Below are 22,049 nucleotides of genomic sequence, written 5' to 3'. Positions count from 1 at the left end.
ATGCTTGTACTCCCTTACCAGCAAATCTGGTGACTGCTGTTGTTAAAGCCATCGTGTTAAACCTAACACTACTGGACGGTTTTAGTGCAGAGGCACCTTTTCTGTACTTTAGGTTGGCCATGTTCCACAAATTGACCAAACCAGATCCGTATCATATGTACAAACAGATCATTAGAGTGCATGAAAACAAATAAGGACAATTTCAAACAAAATGTACATCTGTTTAGCTCATTATTTTTCAACTAGTTTGGAAATATGAAAACCAAGGCGGTCTGTACATTAAAAAAAGCATTAAGGGACTTAAAAAGTTGAAGGATTTTAAGAAAACCATTCATTTTCTAAATAAATTTCATAGAACTTTCCCTGACCAATTAAGTGGGGATTCCTGCCTTCCTGCCCATCTTTAACATACAGTGCACATAGTACTATGCATAGAGGACCTTGTCATGTATGCCCAATAGAGCCCTGCATGAATCCTGGATGACTAATGTGCCATCCATACCACCTGAGTATCTGATGGATCACAGACTCTAATTGTGTATATTTACTATGTTTCTGGTACCCACAACACGATGCTTCTCTACTGCAGCCCTAAATGAGTGGTCTAGCCTAAATCTACAGCAGGAAAGGCACTGTGTTTTATGCTCACTCAGAAATATTGTCTAACTAGAATGTGGCAAAACTGACTTCCATTGACAAAAACAAAAATGACATTTATTGAAATATGTAAAATTACGGTAGTTTGTTAATGTGAACAAGTTTCAAGTAGAATTCAATAAATCTATGTGGAGGTTGATGAGGGGTTGACAGAAGCATCGTATGAGGACGGACAACAAGGAGCCCTCTTCCTCCACCTCCAGCCTTTCCCTCCTCCTTTCCAGTAGGGCAGAGCTATAGGGCACCATAATGGCCAACCTAACAGTCACCGAGATGGACAGCATTCATTGGGGCACCATTGTAAAACATTAAAACCTTTTTCTTTTTGGAAGTCCAGGGAGTCCCTTCCTGTTTCAGTCCACGTTCATTTGACGGCTGCCTAATAAATACAAGCCAGACTGGCTTTGTACATTATGCATTTTATGTATGTAGGACCCCAGAGTATCTCAAGACAGATCCAAGATCCAGCTCAGAATTTGTTGGCGTTGGCATAGAGCGTGTCCTCGTCGCTCTCACTCTCATCTTGGAACTCATTGGAGAGCAGGGACTTCTTGGAGCCAATGGAGTTGAGGCGGATCTCATCCTCATAGTCATCACGGTGTTGGCGCAGCCGGTGGAAACCGTCCTTCTGCTGGCCGGATTTAGCCGAGCACACGCACCAGATGATACAGGCTGTTACCACCAGGGCCGTCATGGAGGCCGCTGTAGGGGTGACAAGCATAAAACACACATAAAACCTCCAGCATTTCACTTATTCCCTCCGCAACTATCTGACAGCATTACACGAAAAGGGAACGTCTTCGCTGCCGTTTCTCCACAGGCTTACCTGCAGTAGCCACAACGAACTCCCGGGGCAGACCAAAGATGCGGTTGTCCATGTCAAACTCAATGACGATGTAGCTGGCGGCTTCATACGCAGACACAACCACCTCATGCCGTTGCTGCTGATAGCCATCGGCCACAGCCTCAACGTTGTGGTTTCCTGGTGCTAGCAGGGCATGGAAGTAGCCTCCCTCACCCGAGAACACCCGCACACCTCCATTCAACACAATCATGGCCCCCACAATGGGTTTGCCACTCTTATCCCTTACTATCCCGCGCACCCCTTTATGGACCTGGAGGGAGAGCGAAGTAAATGAAAAAGTGTAATCCATCAAGGTGGTTTTGCCTAAATGCATCTTCTGTGGTTAAATGTGTTCACTGGTGTATATAACGTATGCACTGAAAATGCGCTCAGAGCTCTACCTGTCAAATCACAAACACAAGGGGTAGATCAAGAGCATTGGGCCAGTAAATTAAAGGCTGGTGGTTATAGTCCCTGAGCTGACAAGGTTAGAAAGACAGCTAAACCGCTATAAATAAGAAAGTGTTTTTAGCAAATTAGTTGTGCTATTTAGTAGTGTTCCTGTGATAGCATTTGCAAAGCAAATAAACACTGGATTGATGAAAATAATCATGGACACATTCACCAGGTAAGAAGAGGCTACTAATAGTTACAGTTAACATTTAATCAGAAAGGTTTCTGAGAAAGCCTTTATCTCCCAGAACACTATTTATTACCATATGCTAATCGCTAAAAGTTACAGTGGTAGACCAATGTAACAGACACAAACAGCCCTTCTCGTTGCCTGAATGTTCGAAACTCAAATTACAGATTTCTTCTGTTCTTGCTCTTTTAGCAACTCAGGCGGTAGAGGGCAATACATGACACATTGCAAATCAGATATTCTCAAGCACAACTTAAAATACGTATTTATACCACATAACCTTGGTCAAAAGGTCAAGGGTAGCACTGACCTCCACCAGCATGCTGAGCAATGCCTTCCTGTTTTCGGTCCACAGTGTGGCCAGCTGTCCAGCCGGGGGAAACAGACAGCAGCCGGTATACACTGTGATCTCTGGACAGTGGCCGAAGTCCACGCTGAAGTCCTAGAACACAAACACAGTGACTGACACAGCGATCCAAAGAGGCGAATTGATGAACAGTTAGGCTCTAGTAAAAATGTGCAGCAGTATCAGTGTATTCATCAGACACATATCAGGTTCATAAATTCACTGTAGATCAAGGACTTATATAGGACATATATTTACTGCGTGACCAGAACCCCCTCCTCCAGGACAATGTTAACGCTGTCGTAGTAGATGGCATTAGGTGGGAGGCGGTGAGAACACATACCTTCATGCTGCCCATGTGACTTTGCCTCTCAGCTGCCCTGAGAACTCCATCCGGAATGTTCCCCACTGGGGAGAGAGCCGAGGAGGAGAGGAAGCAAACAGAAACAGAAGGAGCATTTACCATTTAGTCATTTAGCAGATGCCCTTTTCCAGAGGGACATACTGTCGGGGCATTCATTTAAGTACAGTTAGGTGGTGCAAGGGCACAACAGTTTAATAGTAAGTACATTTTACTCCAAGTCAGGCACAGCAAAGCCAGTAGAACCAAGACCAAGAGCTATGAAATATACAGTGTGAATAAAGTGATAGAGCGCTAGCCTCCTTTCTAGTCCACCACATTTGAATTCAGAATACATCCTCTAGGTCCCAGTCCACATACTCTGGCCATTGATTTGACATCCTGTATCCCCCAGGTACATCTTGGGATGGTTTGTGGCATACACATTGGCCAAGTACTTCAGAGTTTCCTCATTTTCGACTGAAAAAATTAAAAGTACACTTTCAGTAAACGTTATTTAAATGTCGTACAGTATTCCAACTATTCAATCCGGAAGTGTCCCGCTCCTACCTGGCTGCACAGGCTTGTCATAAGGATAGGTAGCCAACAGGGAGCCTCCATCCAAGGCCACAGAGAGTGAGAAGCCTCTCTCTAAGATCAGATTCATCACTGCCCTGGTCTCTGGCTGAGCCTCAACGACACGGTGTGAGGCGTTACCTATGGAAGCAGCACACGCAACAGACACCATTAGTGTTCCCCTGTTCCATTTGTAGGGTCACTTCAGGGGGTGAAATCACACCACGCAACAACACTGCCACCTAAACTACACCTGCGGCAGGTACTGACCAAAGAAGTCAGTGTCCAGGTCTTTGCCATGTAAGTTGGTCATTCCCAAAGTAGAGTTGCACTGCTTCTCTCGCGCCAGCTCTCGTCCGTCTGGGTTGATGGAGGGAAGGATGATGATGCGGGTCTCATTGATCAACTTCACAGGGAGGAGAATTGAGGCGTGGACAGGAGGAAGACACAAATCAGTGGTTAGTGAAATAACACAAGAAAGACAGACATATATATATATACATACATATATATTTCTGTCGGTCTCTCAGCTGCCCTGAGAACTCCATTTGGAATGTTCCTAGTGGGGAATCATTTTATTTTTTTTGGCCAATGGGGAAAAAGGACATTAAGCACCTGGAGTGACAATAATTGCATTTCCTGACAGTCAGCTATGCCCACATACTCGTATAACTGCATGCCACTAACTGGTAACATTTCTAAACAAGCAATCCAATTATTTATGAATCCTATGTGAAGATTAGCCTAAGCAAGTAAGTAAATTGTAACTGTAGCTTTGGGTTCTCCTCAAAGAATGTGTCTCTCTGGACAACAAATATTTATTGGCTATTAACTGTGGTGTTATTTAAATTCTGGCCCTCAGAAGATTAGCACAGCAATAAACATGTCGATCCCTGCGTTGAGGCAACAAAAGCTGCACAAGGGTGTCAATTATGTGATCGTGTATTTGTGAGGGTTGATGGGTGCGATCTCTCACCCTGGTAATGGCTGGGTTTTTGCCGTAGTTAATGCAGAGGAAGGCAGCAAACTCCCGAAGTAGCTCCGTGCCCACAGGTGCGTTGCCATGGATACCGGCCACAAAGCGGATCTTTGGTTTGGACGGCTCGGGCTCGTCAGGTTTGTTGGAGATTTCCAAGGCCCAGATGGTTCGGAACTCCACACTGTGGCCCAAACTAGACAGAATATTTGCTGTTATCAGTTCCACTGTAGATAACCTCATTCTTGAAGATCAGTGTTCCCTATGTAGTATCTTGGGGATCAAAGGTTATGGGTTGGGGTATATTTGAAATGATCTTGAGGAAGTAGTTTGTACCAATTTCCACAACTCTAGCCCAATTTTTGTTACAAACTTGTTTCATCCAAGCAACTTCCAATGGATTTGTAGAGTTAACAATCGCAACATGCTCAGTCTGAAAGATGATGCACTAAGCCAGTTTGCTTCAATTCACATACAACAAGAAAGTTAACTGGATTAGCATGCGTGAGGTCACAAAAACCTGCCTTTGTTAGCTTGATGGACCCCCACCCAGACCACAGAAGATGCTGGCCAATACATACCAGCATTGGGAACTGTCAAGACCACATAGTTATGGTAGTTAAATGTAAAAGGGTAAAGGTCAGGTTCTGTTTTACATAAGGTCAGGGGTGACACCTAAGTCCTACCTGCGCAGTAAAGTAATCTTGGGGAAGTTGAGAGTCAAACCCCGTAGAAACTCTGACAGCTCCTGGTAGCGTCGGTATCTGAAGATGCTCTCTGTTGCTGTACTCTGAATCAGCTGCTCCAGCCCCTGGCCCAGTGAAAGCTCCTTAATGAAGCTCTGTAACTCCACCTCTGCAGGGTCCTGGGTGGCCCCCAGGTCCTTAGATGCCTGGCCATTGGGCTCCAAATGCACCCGTGTCAGCCGGAAGTCAACAATCTCCACTCCCTCCTCCGGCACTGTGGCGTAGATCTTAACGGAGTTGTACCTGAGTAGGTAGTAAGAGGAAAAGGGTTCGGGAATAGGAAGCCTTTAAACTCTAAATGAAGTCATTTAGCAGATGTGATTTATCCAGAGGCTAACATGTCAGATAATTCGAAGGTAGACATGACGCCATTCGCTTTTGAAATGGGGATATCCACTCAACGTCTCCTTCATTAATCAACACCACTTCCTGACAACATCAAAACACCCTTTCCAAGCAGGAGTGGGGCGGAGTTTGGTGTCAGCCAGGCTGGTCTCTCACCCCTGTGCCGAAGCTGTGAGGTGGTACGTTCCAGGGATCAGCAGCCTCCAGTAGTCTCCAGCCAAGCTAGTGGTGACTGGATGATCGATCTCCTCCACCGTTATGGTGGCATTGGGGATGCCCGTACCGTCTTTCCTGTCTTTCACCATGCCCTTCACTCCTCTGTGAACCTGCGTACGCACGCATTGAAATTACTTAAGTTAGACCCAGCGAAGAGGCAGAAATACGAAAGACTTATCCGAACGCCTGTTGACTGAGCTGCCGAAAGAGAGGGAGCGAGAGGAAGAGTGAGACACAGGAAGAGTGAGACACAGGAAGAGTGAGACACAGGAAGAGTGAGACACAGGAAGAGTGATATACAGAGGGCGCGAGACAGATAAAGGATAGTAAATGACCACCTGGTGGATGAACTGCAGTAAGGCTCTGCGATTCTGTTCCCAGTACGAGGGAAGTTCCTGGGCCTTCGGGTACTTCACACAGCCCAACTCTATAGTCACCTCAAAACAGTTGGAGTTCAGGTAGTTCCAGTCCTGCATCCCTCCTGGACAGAGAAAACAAAGACGAGCTAGACACACACGCACACTAACATGCACATACACGATCCTCTCGGGCATGCGTATTGGCACGTACCAGGGACATTGTACCAGTTGGCGCCGTTGGTGATGCCGTCCTCAAAGAACTCCTGTGGGTAAAGGCTCTCACAAGGATGCCCTTTGTGCATCAGCTCATTTTCCTACACACCCATAAAAAAATGGTCAAAAACATAATAGAATAAACAATAAAAACAGCACAACCATAAACCTATCAACTGTCCACTGGATTTACAAACCCGAATTTGAATGATTAATTCACTTTTGTATATATACAGTTAACTCAAGGAGTATCGACACCCTTCACAAAATCAAAAGAGAATTCTGCACAAAAAAAAATATATATAGCCACCCCTGGAGTTGAATAACCAAACTCAGCCACTTCTGACAAGGTTGGCACAAACTTTAATCAGACCCATTTGGTCACTAAACATGCCCATCATGTGAATGGCCAAAAAGTTAAAAAATACATCTCATCTGACCAAAACATACAATTTTAATTGTAGTTCCAATAATGCTCTGCAATGTACATACACTGCAATTTGCGGGTTGGGCTTAGTAAAGGCTTCTTTCTTGCAACCCTTCCAAAGAGCTTGTTGACATGAATGTGGTGTCTAACAGTTGTTTTTCGAGACTTGAAAACCTCAAGATTCCACTAGACTGTGCAGTTAGGAAACAATTAACCTTGGATTCTTCTTTGTCACTGTGCATGGGTGCAATATGCACATCATTCTTTCTGCAAATTTGCAACGGTTCTAGATTTCCGAAACATGCTGTTTATTGCCCTAACTGTGCTTAAAGGTATTTTAACTGTTTATGTATTTTTTTTAATCCATTATCTGATCTGTGTAGGTCCTTTCAGTTGACAGCTCTTCAGTTTTACCCATGGTGATGGATGTCAAAGGGATTTTAAATGCAATGTGACATCATATGTATCACTTTTGAAACATGTTTTGCAGAATAAAATCATACTTTTTGACATGGTTTTGTTCATTGTTTTGCATTCACCTTTTCTTAATTACACGAAGGGCGCTAAAAATTCTTGATTCCTATAAAATGTGACATAATCGAACTGATAAAACTGACCTGAGAGTAGGCTCTGGCCACCTGTTGGAAGACCTTGTCATCAGGGCATTTGCTGTACTCTGAACGTCCCTGCTTGTCATCGTCAAATGGGTAGTTAACCACCAGTGACCCTGCGGTGGGGAGAATTCCGTATATTAGTGCAATTGGAAATGTGTCCTCCATAGAGGGCCAAAAGGGTGTTGTTTGTGGTGGACCAAACACTGAGTAATAGGTCAAGCCGAGGTCAGCAATCACCAATGAAAGTCCGGCCGGCACAGAAGGGTATTTGATTTGGCACAACAAGCAATTTGATCCAATGAAGGGGGAAAAAAAGCAGTAAGATTTAATTTACTTCTAAATTTGCATTGGCCGTCCCATAGGACGACCGCTCAGGAGATTGTATGATTTGAATTAGTATTCCTTAGGCCGTTGTGCGAAGGTAATGTGTATTGGGTAAGATACAAAATGTAAACACTTGAGTCAAGCAGGATCACGGCTAAGAGACAAGGAGGTGTCTTGATGTTGGAATGCTCTCTCCCTGCTCGAAAAAACTGTTGTGATTTTTCTTTAAGTTTTTTTTTATTTTTTTTATCTGTTGCAGCAAAAGTGAAAGGGGGAGCAGGGACAATAGTGTTAGCTAACTTCAGCTATTCTGATTAAGTCTGAATTATGTTATGTATTTCTAAATCTAAATAACCGTATTAATTAAATTATACAGATTAGTAGCCTTCCAGGGCCAAGAGGAGAGGAAGAAAGTAAAGAAGATATGGAAAGTAGGGAACAGGAAGAGGACAGAGTAGATAGAGGAGGGAACAGGAAGAGGACAGAGTAGATAGAGGAGGGAACAGGAAGAGGACAGAGTAGATAGAGGAGGGAACAGGAAGAGGACAGAGTAGATAGAGGAGGGAACAGGAAGAGGACAGAGTAGATAGAGGAGGGAACAGGAAGAGGACAGAGTAGATAGAGGAGGGAACAGGAAGAGGACAGAGTAGATAGAGGAGGGAACAGGAAGAGGACAGAGTAGATAGAGGAGGGAACAGGAAGAGAGAATAGATGGAAAGGAGTAAACAGGAAGAAAAGGTGAGAGGAAGCATAGAAGTCATGCAAATCAGTAGAAATTGTAAGATACTTATATTCATATTGCTGCATAAAAGGCTGCGGAGCCCTAGTCCAGGGCTTACCTCCGTGTAGGTTGGCTGAGAGCACAAAGGGATTATTCCGGATCCAGTTCATTACGGCGACGGTTTCAGGCTGCCTGGGTTCAGTGATGACAGTAAACTGGTCAGGGAAGTTACGGTTCAGATCATAGTTGTTACTGTTGTTGCGTCCTGTGTACCCTCGGACATCACCTGCAAGGCAAAACAAAGACGTCTCCAACATAAATGACATCACCTGCGAGGCAAAACAAAGACGTCTCCTACATAAATGACATCACCTGCGAGGCAAAACAAAGACGTCTCCTACATAAATGACATCACCTGCGAGGCAAAACAAAGACGTCTCCTACATAAATGACATCACCTGCGAGGCAAAACAAAGACGTCTCCTACATAAATGACATCACCTGCGAGGCAAAACAAAGACGTCTCCTACATAAATGACATCACCTGCGAGGCAAAACAAAGAAGTCTCCTACATAAATGACATCACCTGCGAGGCAAAACAAAGACGTCTCCTACATAAATGACATCACCTGCGAGGCAAAACAAAGACGTCTCCTACATAAATGACATCACCTGCGAGGCAAAACAAAGACGTCTCCTACATAAATGACATCACCTGCGAGGCAAAACAAAGACGTCTCCTACATAAATGACATCACCTGCGAGGCAAAACAAAGACGTCTCCTACATAAATGACATCACCTGCGAGGCAAAACAAAGACGTCTCCTACATAAATGACATCACCTGCGAGGCAAAACAAAGACGTCTCCTACATAAATGACATCACCGGCGAGGCAAAACAAAGACGTCTCCTACATAAATGACATCACCTGCGAGGCAAAACAAAGACGTCTCCTACAATAATGACATCACCTGCGAGGCAAAACAAAGACGTCTCCTAAATAAATGACATCACCTGCGAGGCAAAACAAAGACGTCTCCTACATAAATGACATCACCTGCGAGGCAAAACAAAGACGTCTCCTAAATAAATGACATCACCTGCGAGGCAAAACAAAGAACAAAACACATTCACAGGGCTTCTTTAATCACTAGGGTAGTACCACCTTAAATATTAAAAATCATTATTAAATCCATTAAGGGTTAGGGAAATTAGCAGCACAATTTGATGGTTTAAAGAGACATTGAATATGAAGTGGGAGGAAAACTACAGGAGCTAGGTAACAAGAGGATATGCATTTAGAACTATTTTATGGTCTCACTCAGCACTTCTTGACATCAAGACAGTTTCTGTCCATCGCCTGTCAGTCACTCTGAACACATTCAAGATATAGGATTCCAACAATTGTATTTGTAAACAGTGGGACAGTTCCATGGCTACTTCACACACATGCATGCACGCTTTCTCCATTTTATATACTGACATCCACACAGACATCCCCTCTTACCCTCTTTGGCAATCTCATAACCGTCAGGATTCATGGAAGGCATGATATGTATCCGGGTTGAATTGACCAGCTGGGTGACCTCAGGGTCGCTGCCATAGTTAAGGCAGAGGTACTCAATGAGGTTGAGGAGCAACTCCCGACCTACCACCTCGTTCCCATGCATGTTAGCTATGTACTTGAACTCTGGTTCACCTGTGGGGAAAAATAAAAGGAATGTTATTAACTCCTACATAGGGTTTGTTGATGTAGTAAAACCAAGACAACCGTTACAATTCGCTATTCCAAATGAAAACCTGTAAACATACAGCTCTGGAAAATACCACTCCTAATTGTTCTTAAATCAGCATCTCTACATGCATGGCAGACATTCCATTCCGGTGTCTGTTAAATTCTAACACAGGTACAGCTCATTTTACTTAATGAGGTACTGATTAGGTGATTACCTGAACCAAATCTAATTTAATGTGCAAAAGTATAAAAATCACAGTGCAAGTAGTACCTCAAAGGTAATTAAAAATACCTATTCAGCATGACAATAGGGTTGAAAAGAAAAGCTTTGAGTGAGGAAAAGAAGGGTTCAATTCTGGCAAATGTTCAGCTTTGCCCAACACCTGGTCGTCTAATGGTTAGACAGAGACCTGGAGAGGCCTACAAGGCAGTGTCTCGCACCCACTGTGAAATTTGGTGGAGGATCGGTGATGATCTGGGGATGCTTCAGCAAGGCTGGAATCGGGCAGATTTGTCTTTCAAGGTGTGGATGGAGGACCACCAGATCAAGACCCTGTCATGGCCAGCCCAATCTCCAGACCTGAACCCTTTTGAAAACCTCTGGAAATTGATCAAGCCATACCAAATTCCACACTCTCAATCTTTGTTGTTTTCTCATAGTATTTATTTTGTTTCTGTTTCATGTCACTTTCATACGAACTTCTTTGGGTCCCTGAAAAGCGCTATATAAATATCATGTATTATTAAGAGGAAGAGCCATCAAACAAATCTGTGCTACTTGAATTTTTGTGACAGTGGCATAAAGTCACCCAACAGCAATGTGACACACTGGTGGAGAGCACGCCAAGACGCATGAAAGCTGCGATTAGAAATCAGGGTTCTTCCACCAAATATTGATTTCTGAACTCCTCCTTAGTTAAAACATTAGTATGTTGTTGTTTTACTCAAACTGATAATTTTGCAGTGGTCTCTTCATTTTCTCCAGAGCTGTATATCGATTATGAATATAGAAATGAACATACTTTGGATAATTATCGTAACCAGTCAAGCATTATCTCTTAAAACCAGGGGTGTAGAATCAAGGGGGGTGGAGGGGTCATGACCCCCCCCACCCCATATTACAGACAGGTCAATGTAACCCCTGGAAAAGAGCTCCAATAACCCAAACTTACACCGTTGCTTAAAATGTTCAAGCATGAGACCAAACCAACATTGTTATACATTGTTTGGCTAGCCAGACTAGGAAATGTGAAAATGCTAGCAAGCACACCAGATGTACATCTATAAATGTCTTTTCAGGTTTCTCAGTGACGTTAAAACCCTCTGTTGTAGCAAAAAAAGAAGAACTGCTCTGTGTGTACAGATTTTTTGATGGGGTCTAGCGACAAACTGCAGACCTCTGCAGACTACAGCCAGTTCGAATAGCACTGCTATAAACGTTTAGTTGAGAAGAATGCTTTAGTGCAAACCAGGCCAAAGCCTGTCCCTACCTGGCTCGTGGACGGTGGGGTTGTCTGAAATCACCATGACGTACAGCTCTTTGTCCTGAACCGACTTCCCAACAGAGTAGAGATGGGTAATTGAGGGGAAGTCAGTCCTGTACCTGTGGTGTAAAAAGAACGTGTTCTTGATCAAACTGTACAGAATCTTCTGAAGCACGTTTTTTGCACCTCCTAACATCCCTTGATAGCACAGAAACATATCAGAAGATCCCCCACACGATGTCTACAAACAGTTCAATGGAACGCACAACAGTACATGCTTTACTGCAAGGTACAAACTATAGAGAAAACAAAACAGTACATCCGCAAGAACAGCTCCATGTCATTATATCCGTGGTGGCGGAATTTCTGTGGCTGGATGGGCTGGTGCTCAGGCTGGGATGGGGGCTGGACCTCCGGGGAATTGGAGATTATTGAATCATCAGCGGCCTCCATCTCAGGGACGGTGCTGGAGGGCTCAGTAGAGGTGGAGACCGCTTGGGCTGTAGTGGTGGTAGGGGTAGAGGATTTGGCTATGCCTTCAATAGGTTCCTTTCCCAAGGGTGTCAGAGTGAAGTTGAGTTCGGCGGCCTTGCCCTCTGCAACTCGGACCCCAAATGCCGTGCTGGTCATGTACCTATGAAAACATTGAAAAATAATACATTTTTATAAAAATACAAAATAAAGTAGAAATCTCTACATACACGTGATATATTTGAAATGTCATTAATATTAAGGAATCTGTTCACAGGAGATCAAACAGGATCCAAAACCAGGAGTAGGCAGTGATTCATTTTTTTATATTTGTTGTAACCTGTGAAGGAGAGGAGCTCAATCCCCCAGCAGTACTCACCCTGTGGCTACAGCAGATACATTGTATGTCCCTGGGAGCAGCAACCGGTAGTAGTCACCAAACTGGGCCGTGGTGAGGTTGTGGTTGATGCCTGCCACCACAATCCTGACGTCAGGCAGCGGTGTCCCACTAGTAGCCTCCTTCACGTAGCCTCTCACTCCAATGTGGACCTGGGATAAACACCATTCAAACACCCTTCTCAATGTCTGTTGAATAACATAACTTTAAAGTTACAAGTGGACGACGTAAAGCCTCAGAAAACCTGCTGCCTAAAACTGTAAACTGATTTAACGGCAACAGCCATTCACACAGTATATAGCATCAGGATGGAGTCAGAGAAAGTCCATCAGACAGACTTATCATATAGATATTCACAGTGCCTTTGGAAATGATTCAGACCCCTTTCACACATTCTCCAAGACTGTTGTGTTAAAGACTTAATTTATAACAGATTAATTTAGTCGTTTTGCCTTCAATCACCACAGAATACCCACGACCCAAAGGTCTCCATGTAAAGCCTACCTGCTCCAAATAGGCAATAAGCGACTCCCTGTTGTAGTCCCACTCCTTCTTTAAAACGGAGGCTAATGGAAATTTACAGCAACTCAGCTCTATGGTGATCTCCAGGCAGTTTCCATTCAGGTAATTAAAGTCCTGCATACCTCCTGAAAAGGGATTACAAACTGTCAAAATGTCATATTACAAGCATGTCTAAATCACCCTGCTTCAAACTGACTTATGTAGGCGTCAGCATCCCTTTTAAAAGCAAGCAAAAGAAAGTGAATGAGCATACCATTTAAGTGGGTGGTCACACACAATCTCACCCATGTAGATCATGAGAGCCACAGAAAGAGCACACGCCCAATGTTCGGCATCAGGAACGGCCTTAAATCACCAAACCTAGGGTGTAAGCTAAAAGGTGTTAACCGGCGTGAAGTGCTCCGTTCAGAGCAGTCTGCGGCCAACTCAAAACCTTTCCTCCAGGACGGGGCTTGGTGGAGGACAGTGTTTACTGTGGCGTGGTGCCAGCTTCCCCAGACATCATTCCCAGGTAAGGCTTTGCACAGACATTCATTTAAAGCCTGGGCACTTGCCATCCCCACAAGGTGCAGGCCTGACGCTGCCCTAGGCGGGCCTGGTTGTTTCAGGCAGATTTAAGGCCCGGTCTTGCACTACACCGCCTCCAGTCAGTCGGTTCAGTTTGATGCCTTCATTTAGAGTTGGTTTAATGTGTACTTGGCGTTTTATAAACAGTGATTTTAATGTGTAAGTAATTGTACTTTAATCCATGCAGTATGAGTCTTTTTCAATCTAAGGATGTGTGCAAAACAATGTTTAGAAAACTCTTCAAAAACACAGGCACGCTCAACATTTTCAGCAATCAAAACTACTAACTTTTTTCTAGTTCTGATACATACAGTTTTGATTTCACTTCTTTATATTTATAAAGGAGAAATACCACAACAATAATATAAATTATAATGCAAATAAAGATTGAACTGATAATTCCATAGAAAAACTAGGCATAGCCCAATGCATTTGTATTGCTTTTGTAGAGCAGTAAATGCCACAGAGGTGATCATATAGGCTAGAGTATAATGTACTCCAAAATAAAAAGACCAACTCAAAATAACTGGGATAAAGAATTAGTTTGATTATGACAATGTCGGCCTGTGATCATGCAGCCGTCTAACTCCAGAGACATTTCAATATAGTTTTCAAATCAAAATGGGAGCAAGGTTTACCCCAGCCCAGTGCATGCTGGTAGGGGAAACCCGTGTGCCAGCCTTGGATGTCTGTTACAGTCAGGCTGTGTGGAGCCTGTAATTCTCAGCCTGGCTGTGTAAAGGTGGTGGTAGAACAGATCCACAGGGCAGTGCCCCACGAGCCTGGTTAGGAGACACAAACACCACCTGGCTTAAGCCATGGACCTGACACTTCCTAATGAATAAACATACTGGTTGACTAAGCGTGGAACAACCTAGAGGGCTGTAGCTTGTGTGTGTACTGTAACGGTCCTGATAACAGTCACCATTTAGTGGCTTACTCATGTTTAACCCTTCGCTCAGGCCAACACAAAATTCAAGATTATATCTAAAAGCAAACATCAATCACACGGGCATCCACACCCACTCCACATCCTTCCTCAGGCAGGATACACAGCCGCCTTCCTCTATAGGAAGGTCAGCCCCGTGTCCATCGATTGCCTTATCACTGCCAACGGTTCTACCAAAAAAGTACTCAATAAAACCTCTGAATACAGTGATACATGTGATATTTGGAGAGGGGGAAACCAAAATATTGGCACACATTTTTCAAAAGCATGCTTTTGTTTTGTCATTATGGGGTAATGTGTAAATATAGATGGCAACAAACTGGAGAAAGTGTCCCAGAACCTTCCAGAGTAGCCAGCGTGTCTTTAAAATGGGAATAGCAATGAATATCTAAGTTTTGTATGCGTCGCTGTAAGTAATTCTCTCTGCGCACGTAACCCTATCTACCAGGGAGAGCAGGGTCAAAATGTAATATAAAGCACTGCTTTTTAAACAGAAAGGTGTTTATTTAGGGCCATACCTGAACACATTTTAAAATGCAATTAATCGCAACTAATTATTTTAGTCGTTAAACAGCACTAATATCTCATGGAATCTCAAAGGAAGTTGGACAATAACTGCACAGCTCAAGATAAGTAGACAATTGACTGAATGTTGACACAATAAATGACAAACCTTTGAGACTTATGGTAACAGACTAAACAATAATATAGTTTATAGCATTAGGCTTACTCAACCTGGAGCTTGTTTTAGCTTTTGACCCCAGCCACAGTGACACACTGCCTTGCAAAAATAGCCTGCTTCCATTTACCAGTAAATAAGAGCTTCATTCCAGAATCCAGACAAAAGCAACAAACACATTAAGCTGCTAGACCTATGAACACAGTGTAGTTAATCCGGCCAGCAGGAAAACAACACTGTTTGAATGACTCTGAAAGGCAGAGCTGGAGCAATCAGGCCTATAGTGATGTAACTATGAGGTTGTGTTCTTCAGAACAGTTCACTAGAACAGCACACAAAATTGCACAGATGACGGTTATGAGAGCAAGAAAACAAAAGCCTATCTATGTATGGGATCATCAGAAAACCTGCCCCAGAGAGGACGCAATCTTGTCCCCACCCACAGTGAGTAACATGGTTCAGGAGGCAAAAAAGAACCCAAGGGCTATAGTCAGAAAGTTACAGAAATTGGCAGCATTTACAGATCCCCAAGTGTCCAAATCTACAGTGAACAAAATGAAAACGCATGTTAAGTGTTGATCCCATGTTTTATGAGCTGACAAAAGTTCACAGACAAAAACTAAAAAATATTTGTACGAGGTGAGTACAAATTGTTTTACATTTCTCCTTTACCAAGACACCAAGAAGGTACTTGAACAACATGATCATTACACAGGTGCAACCTGTGCTGGGGACAATAAAAAGCCACCACAATGTGAAGTTTTACAACAAAACACAATTCTACAGATGTCTCAAGGGATCTTTCAACTGACATACCGACAGTCGAAATGTCTACTAGAGTTGTTGCTAGAGAATTTTATGTTCATGCCTGTACCATAAGCTGCCGCCTACATCGTTTTACATAATTGTGCAGAATGTCCATCAGTACTCACAAGTGCAAACCATGTGTTCCATACTAGCCTGGACCTCCATATTCGTCTTTTCCACCGGCAGGAGCGGCCAGTCAGCTGGTGAAACTGGGTTTGCACAACCAAATAGTTTTCTGCAACAAACTGTCAAAAACCATCACAGGGAAGCACATGTGTGCTTGTCATCCTCACCAGTGTCTTGACCTGAATGCAGTTCAGTGTTGTAACCAACATGGTGTTGTAACCAACATTAGTTTTTTTATTGTTGCATTCATATTTTTGTTCAGTGTACAGCAGACACCCCCTCAATGACAACAGCTACTTGGCTTGAAACCAGGTAAAGAATATGAATGCAGAAACAACTGTAAGGCTACTGACAAATAAGGCAAGGGACCTCCAATATTATGATGCTTTTTCTTCCACTGGTATTGGGAGTCTTAATGTCATTACCTCAACAAAGTAACAGGGAAAAACATGGCTACCCAAAGCTTGACCAGAAGTGGATATTCCAGCAAGACAACGACCCCAAGCTTACATAAAAATCCAAAAAGAAATGGTGGCAATGGCAACTCCGTCTTCTGCCCTACATCCCATTGAAAACCTCAGATATTAACTGGGTAGTAGGCGCCATATTGGCCGTCATAACAAAGTCTAGCATCAACTCTGGTAGGCGCAGACTGTAGGAGTTCAAGGATTTGGAAAAAATTCTGAATAGAAGAATAAGATCCCTTCCTATTTGTTATCCAATCTAATCACAAAAATATCAGAAGGCTAAAATCTGGTATCCTTGCCAGGGGATGGCGCACAAAGTACTGAAAACAAGGGCACCAATAATGTTTACCCCACATTTTTTGTGTTAATACATTTGTTATTTCAGAGATTTTTGTCAATTCTCTTCTATAGTTACTTTGTTAGAGAATAACAATAAATATAGCTCATTATTATTATGCTGATATGATTCAACATTTGTCTCTCTTATTTATCAAGGGTGCAAATCAATTTAGAGGTGCTGGAATGACAAACTTATAGTAGACATAATGGTTCTCATTTGAGTCCTGAACACTACACATGAGACCACAAGGTACCAGGGACTGACTGACTGGGAGGGGCTGTGCAGCATACTTTTGTTTAGGAAACTGCATGCCTTTGCAATTCCAAATAATTGGCTAAATAATATATTACTAAATATTACTGAAATAGGCTGTAAGCCAAAGTAAATGTAACTACCTTAGCAACAGGATTCTTCTTCCAGTTGATTTAAGGCCATTCCCCTAGGCCTAAAGTATATTCCTGAGTAAACTTAGGAGAAAGACAAATAAAATTGACAAAATCAATAGGAAAGAGCTTTCATCAAACGGTTGAGTCATCTTTGGCAATTACTCAACTCAAACTCCCAAGTCCATTACTTGTCTCCCACCCTCTTTTTCCTTGCATTCAGTCACTGTCAAAGTTTCTCTCTCTGCTTTCTCAATCAACAGTCTTGTCTCTGAAGGTCATGGTACATATTAGAATTTAAAGTAATATTCCCGTTCTCATAAGATCTTAAAATATAGCTGGGTATGTTTCATTCCTGTCATTAGCTTGTTTAACATGATGTCAATCTATTCAGAGTTAATTACTTGCAAAAACAGGTTGCCTAATGCATATTACACATCAGAATCACAACTTATAATTGGCACCTTTGCTATTCCTTTGATGGTGCATGAATGAAGCAGAGGAAGCCACCAATGTGTCAATTTATATTTAGTTTAATTATAATGAAGAAACCGATAATTGGCCACAGCTGACTCCTAATCTACGACTTAAGCAAAAGAAGTAGCCTACGTAATTTCCGGTATTATGGAGGAAAAGCTGAGATTCATATACATACCTGGAATTCACAACCCCTAATTACACACATAAATGAAAACATTGACGGTCACCTAAAACAGTCACTGAGATAAGAGTATCATCCTGTTATCCCCCCTACTGTGGCTGTATTTCCACCCCCCCTAACCTGCCAGCAGCAATAGAGCACAGAGTGAGAGTCCAATTACTGCCAGTGGGACACGTTGCCATTCCTGAAATTAAAGTGGTAGGGGGACAGCATGGAAAAACACACACACACACACAGCTGGTAAAAGATAGATGGGTAACCTGAGACCCATAACCTGAGACACCATATCTGTACTGCACTAGAGGTGAATAATACTATAGTGGCTAGCTAGGTCTGTTGTCCCCTGCCAAAAGTCCTTTGGCTATATTCAAGTCAGTACAATGGAGTACCTGGATGTTTAAACATGTGCTCTGATTTAATAACCTAATTAGGGCATTTGTGAATTAAGACTGGACAGACAATAACAGCTGTGCTGGTTTGGTTCTCAAATAGACCCAAAATAAGTGGACAAAATGTGCAGTTAACATTGGGCAATGGAAAACGTGTACAAGATAGAGACAGTGAAAACCAGCATTAAACTAATTAGGCTAATGCACCTCCACTTCAACTTCAGAATTGCGGAACGTAGGCCTGTACCTAGGCAGGGAAAGCCTACTGTCATCTTATAGCCTATCCTAAATGATCCAACTACAGACCTAAATGTTATCTGATATTAGAACTTCTCAATTAGAAGTTTCGCAACATATCCATGAACTCGTACACAGCTACGTTTAACCTGATACCCAGCTGATTATAAACCCCTCAGAGGTAAAATTACCACATGACATCGTCAGTTTCTCTGATGAAAGAAGAATAAAAATGAACCCCATATGACTTCATTGTCATGTCTACCCAGAACTCTGGTCTGTTTTGACAATAATGCCTGAATGTTACTAGAGAGAAAGTGTGGGATTATACGGTAAAAAGGCCATGAAAGTTCTCAAGGAACTGAAAAACAAGGAAACAAAGTACAAAGATGGGATGAAATGCCCACGCAATCCAAAACAAAAACATAGATATTAGGGGCAACCCATCTGGTGTAACAAAAAAGGAAAAGCAGCACAACCTAGATATGCTCACCAAATGATTTAAGACCTCATCACAGCAGTAGTCTGATGGTCCAAGACAAATCAAATCTTACCAGGCACATCATACCACTCTGCTCCATTTGTGATGCCATCTTTGAAGGTCTCGTCGGGGGAGTCAGGGCATTTGGGCTCCCCGGTCCTCATGACAGGGTGATTCTTGGCGTAGGTCAGTGCCAGGTGTTTAAAGAGCTTGTCGTCCACAGAGCGGCTGTAGTAACCCTGCATCTTGTGGGAAGCGGAGTCATCAAAGGGATAGCTGGCCACCACAGTGCCCCCATGGAGGTTCCCTGACAGCACAAACCTGGAGGGACAAAACAACAACAGCATGCATTCTGTAGGACCGGCAAAATAAGACAGCCTTGTCCTCGCTCTACAGCAGAAAGAATTGGTTGAACGTTTATAACAGGGCATCGTTAGATTTGTCAACAGTTCCGCGGTTTAGACAATGACAAATAGAAGGGTACAGTGTTTGTTGTGATAGGTTTTTTTTTAGACAAAAGGCAACATTTTTATGGCTAGCTACTAAGCTATGTAGGCCTAATGAAGTCTAATGTTGACCAACGGCATTCCCAACTGTTAGCTGGCAACAGTGGACCCCTAGGTAAACAGAGATCTTTTGTGTGCATGGAGAGTGTTTGGGACCTATGAGGTTCTTTCAGGTCTCTGAAAACAATAATAGATGCAAGCTGCTGCAAATGCCTTGGTTTCGGTAGATACCATTTTGCAGCAATATGGGCCTGTTCATCGTCTCATACACATTTCAGCCCCATCTCACCATTTTAATGGAGTTACAATCCCTCCCACATGTGCAGGCACATAAATACAGAAAAAAAAATACTTTACTTTTGGTCCAGGATCCATTTAATGACAGCTGTAACCTCGGGAATGTCCTCTTGCGTGACGTTGATTTTGTCAAACTGGTCGGGAAAACTTCTGTTGAGGTCAATGTTATTGGCGTTTGAACGACCCCCCGAGACGCCATTGCAGTCCCCTTCCAAGGACTTTTCGAACCCGTCTGGGTTCATACTGGGCATAATGTAAATATCCGTGTTCGTCACCAACTCCGTGATGCGCGCGTCCTCTCCAAACCTCGCCAGTAGGTACTCCACAAGGTATAACAATACTTGCCTAGAGATTGTTTCATCTCCGTGCATGTTCCCCACGTATTTACATTTGGGTTTCCCCGGTATGTCGGCGTTGGGGTCCTTTGTGATTCGCATAACCCACAACTCCCTGCCTTGCACGGACAGGCCTATACTGGATAGGTTTGCGATATGAGGATATTTCAACGCCATGGACTTCAGTAGCTGGGTCATTTCCAAATAATTATAGTATTTTTGGTAGTCTTCAATCTCTTTCGCTTCATCATTAGTGCTGCTTCTGACAAGCCTCGCCTCGCCGACGCTTAGAGCCGTAATAACGTTGGGAACAACAAAAAGGAGGAAGCCGAAAAGTGAAAAGCATAGTTTTGGCGCTGTATTTCTACGATCCCACAATGGTGTTCTCATGTTTCCGAATGTTCTTCCTTTTGAAAATCCACTATTGTGAAATAAAAAGGTACTGTAAACGATGGAAAAACCGCTAACTAGCTAGTCTCTCCTGCCAGCCAGCTTTCATCTAACTTCCTGTTAACCTTCTCTTTGAGGAGGAGCCTCATCTTAAGGTGGTTTACAGATTTTACCCTCACTACAGTATCAAAAAAATGTATACTGTACACAGTAAAAGCATTTATTGATTCACATTTTCCTAATGCATTACAAGTCTTTTGATTACTGATTTGCGCTGTTTTTGCTATTGTTTGCCCTCACACATTTAATATTATTTTTGTATTATACCTGTAGAATAATGCTTTATTATTTTGGAATTATTTAATGCATCGGTTTCGAAAGCATTGAAACACCTGATGTAGGCCTACATGCTTCATATGATAGCGTAGTATGCCAAATGTTACTTTTTTCAGGAGGGTTGTTTCGTAATTTATTAAATTCGCTTCAGTACGTGAAAATCTATAACTCATTTGTCCTCCACTAGCACACATCTCTCATCTCATAAAGTTGTAGTAAAGATTTGTGAAATTATAGCTGATGATATTAATCAAGTAACGTAAATAGCTAGGCAGTTAGAGTAAAAATAATTAACACCACAGTAATGACGTTCGCCAGGTTTTTACCATCAAAACATATACTGTTTGAATAACATTTATATAGAATGGGTATCTTAATAATGCTTCTTACATTTTATTTTACTATAAGTATTCAATTATATTATATGTCCATCCACACCGCCTATTTTTAGAAGCTGATGTTATCGTCCACCACTGTGGTGAAGATTTTTTCATATTAGACCGACATTCAACAGACGTTCAATGTTACCATACTGAAACGTTGAAAAAAACTTAGATTCTTCACTGATTGCTACCAGGAATGTCTCATGATCACATATTGTGTTGTTTGTGACAGCTGTTGTTAGTGACGGTATGATTTTATTTTCATTGTGTGTATGCATAATTTGCAATATCAAAGATTCTGATTGAAACTTCATTATAAGTACACATTGTTCAAGAAAGGGCTGGACAAGTTTTACCATATTTGATTTAATAAAAAATGTAATAGTAGATTTCATATAATGTTTCAAACATTATAAATATGCATTTATTCACAACATAGATTGTCTAAGAAACTTTGGCTTCACAACCTAAATCCTTCGATTTGTAATCGTGGTGAATATAATAACATTCCTTACATTTAGAAACAAAAGGTATTCATTAGAAATAACTTCAGTGAAAGTGCCAATTCTAGAAAGGGCTGGACAACTTTAAACTTTTGATGAAAACAAGTTTTGTTACTTGGAAAACATGTAGTTATTAACATTTTCATAGACTGAATTAGATGCACAAATCTATCTACTGTGGGCTAAACAGCTTTAACCTTTGATTTGCATATAGAGTACATTTTGGATTTATCTAAATCAATCAATTTCAGATT

At 42.4% G+C, this 22,049-nt stretch overlaps 1 protein-coding gene across 1 annotated transcript; it reads right to left on the bottom strand.

Moving 5' to 3' along the window:
* Positions 1-325: 325 nt before the first annotated feature.
* Positions 326-20,707, bottom strand: cpda (carboxypeptidase D, a). The gene is made up of 21 exons (XM_029119478.2): positions 19,909-20,707; positions 19,119-19,366; positions 12,942-13,084; positions 12,420-12,589; positions 11,889-12,203; positions 11,576-11,688; positions 9,858-10,049; positions 8,466-8,633; positions 7,306-7,415; positions 6,260-6,362; positions 6,028-6,170; positions 5,630-5,799; positions 5,069-5,371; positions 4,383-4,578; positions 3,677-3,812; positions 3,401-3,547; positions 3,212-3,310; positions 2,834-2,898; positions 2,455-2,586; positions 1,484-1,772; positions 326-1,359 (listed from the first exon to the last, which is right to left on the bottom strand). Exons 1-21 carry the CDS (start codon positions 20,571-20,573, stop codon positions 1,127-1,129), a joined length of 4,140 nt encoding a protein of 1,379 aa, XP_028975311.2. The 5' UTR covers positions 20,574-20,707; the 3' UTR covers positions 326-1,126.
* Positions 20,708-22,049: the final 1,342 nt, after the last annotated feature.

This window comes from Esox lucius, chromosome 1 (assembly GCF_011004845.1).
Source record: "Esox lucius isolate fEsoLuc1 chromosome 1, fEsoLuc1.pri, whole genome shotgun sequence".
Classification (NCBI taxonomy): Eukaryota; Metazoa; Chordata; class Actinopteri; order Esociformes; family Esocidae; genus Esox; species Esox lucius.
The sequence above is the reverse complement of the archived record's forward strand: the minus strand, read 5'-3'. Positions and strand labels throughout refer to the sequence as shown.

Bases quoted from the DNA above. Each gene is read 5' to 3' on its own strand.
- cpda (XM_029119478.2), bottom strand. From the start codon at position 20,573: ATGAGAACACCATTGTGGGATCGTAGAAATACAGCGCCAAAACTATGC. The intron at 12,590-12,941 runs GTAGGCTTTACA...TGTTTATCCCAG, and splicing joins TTATTGCCTATTTGGAGCAG to GTCCACATTGGAGTGAGAGG. The intron at 8,634-9,857 runs GTAAGAGGGGAT...TTTGCCTTGCAG, and splicing joins TTATGAGATTGCCAAAGAGG to GTGATGTCCGAGGGTACACA.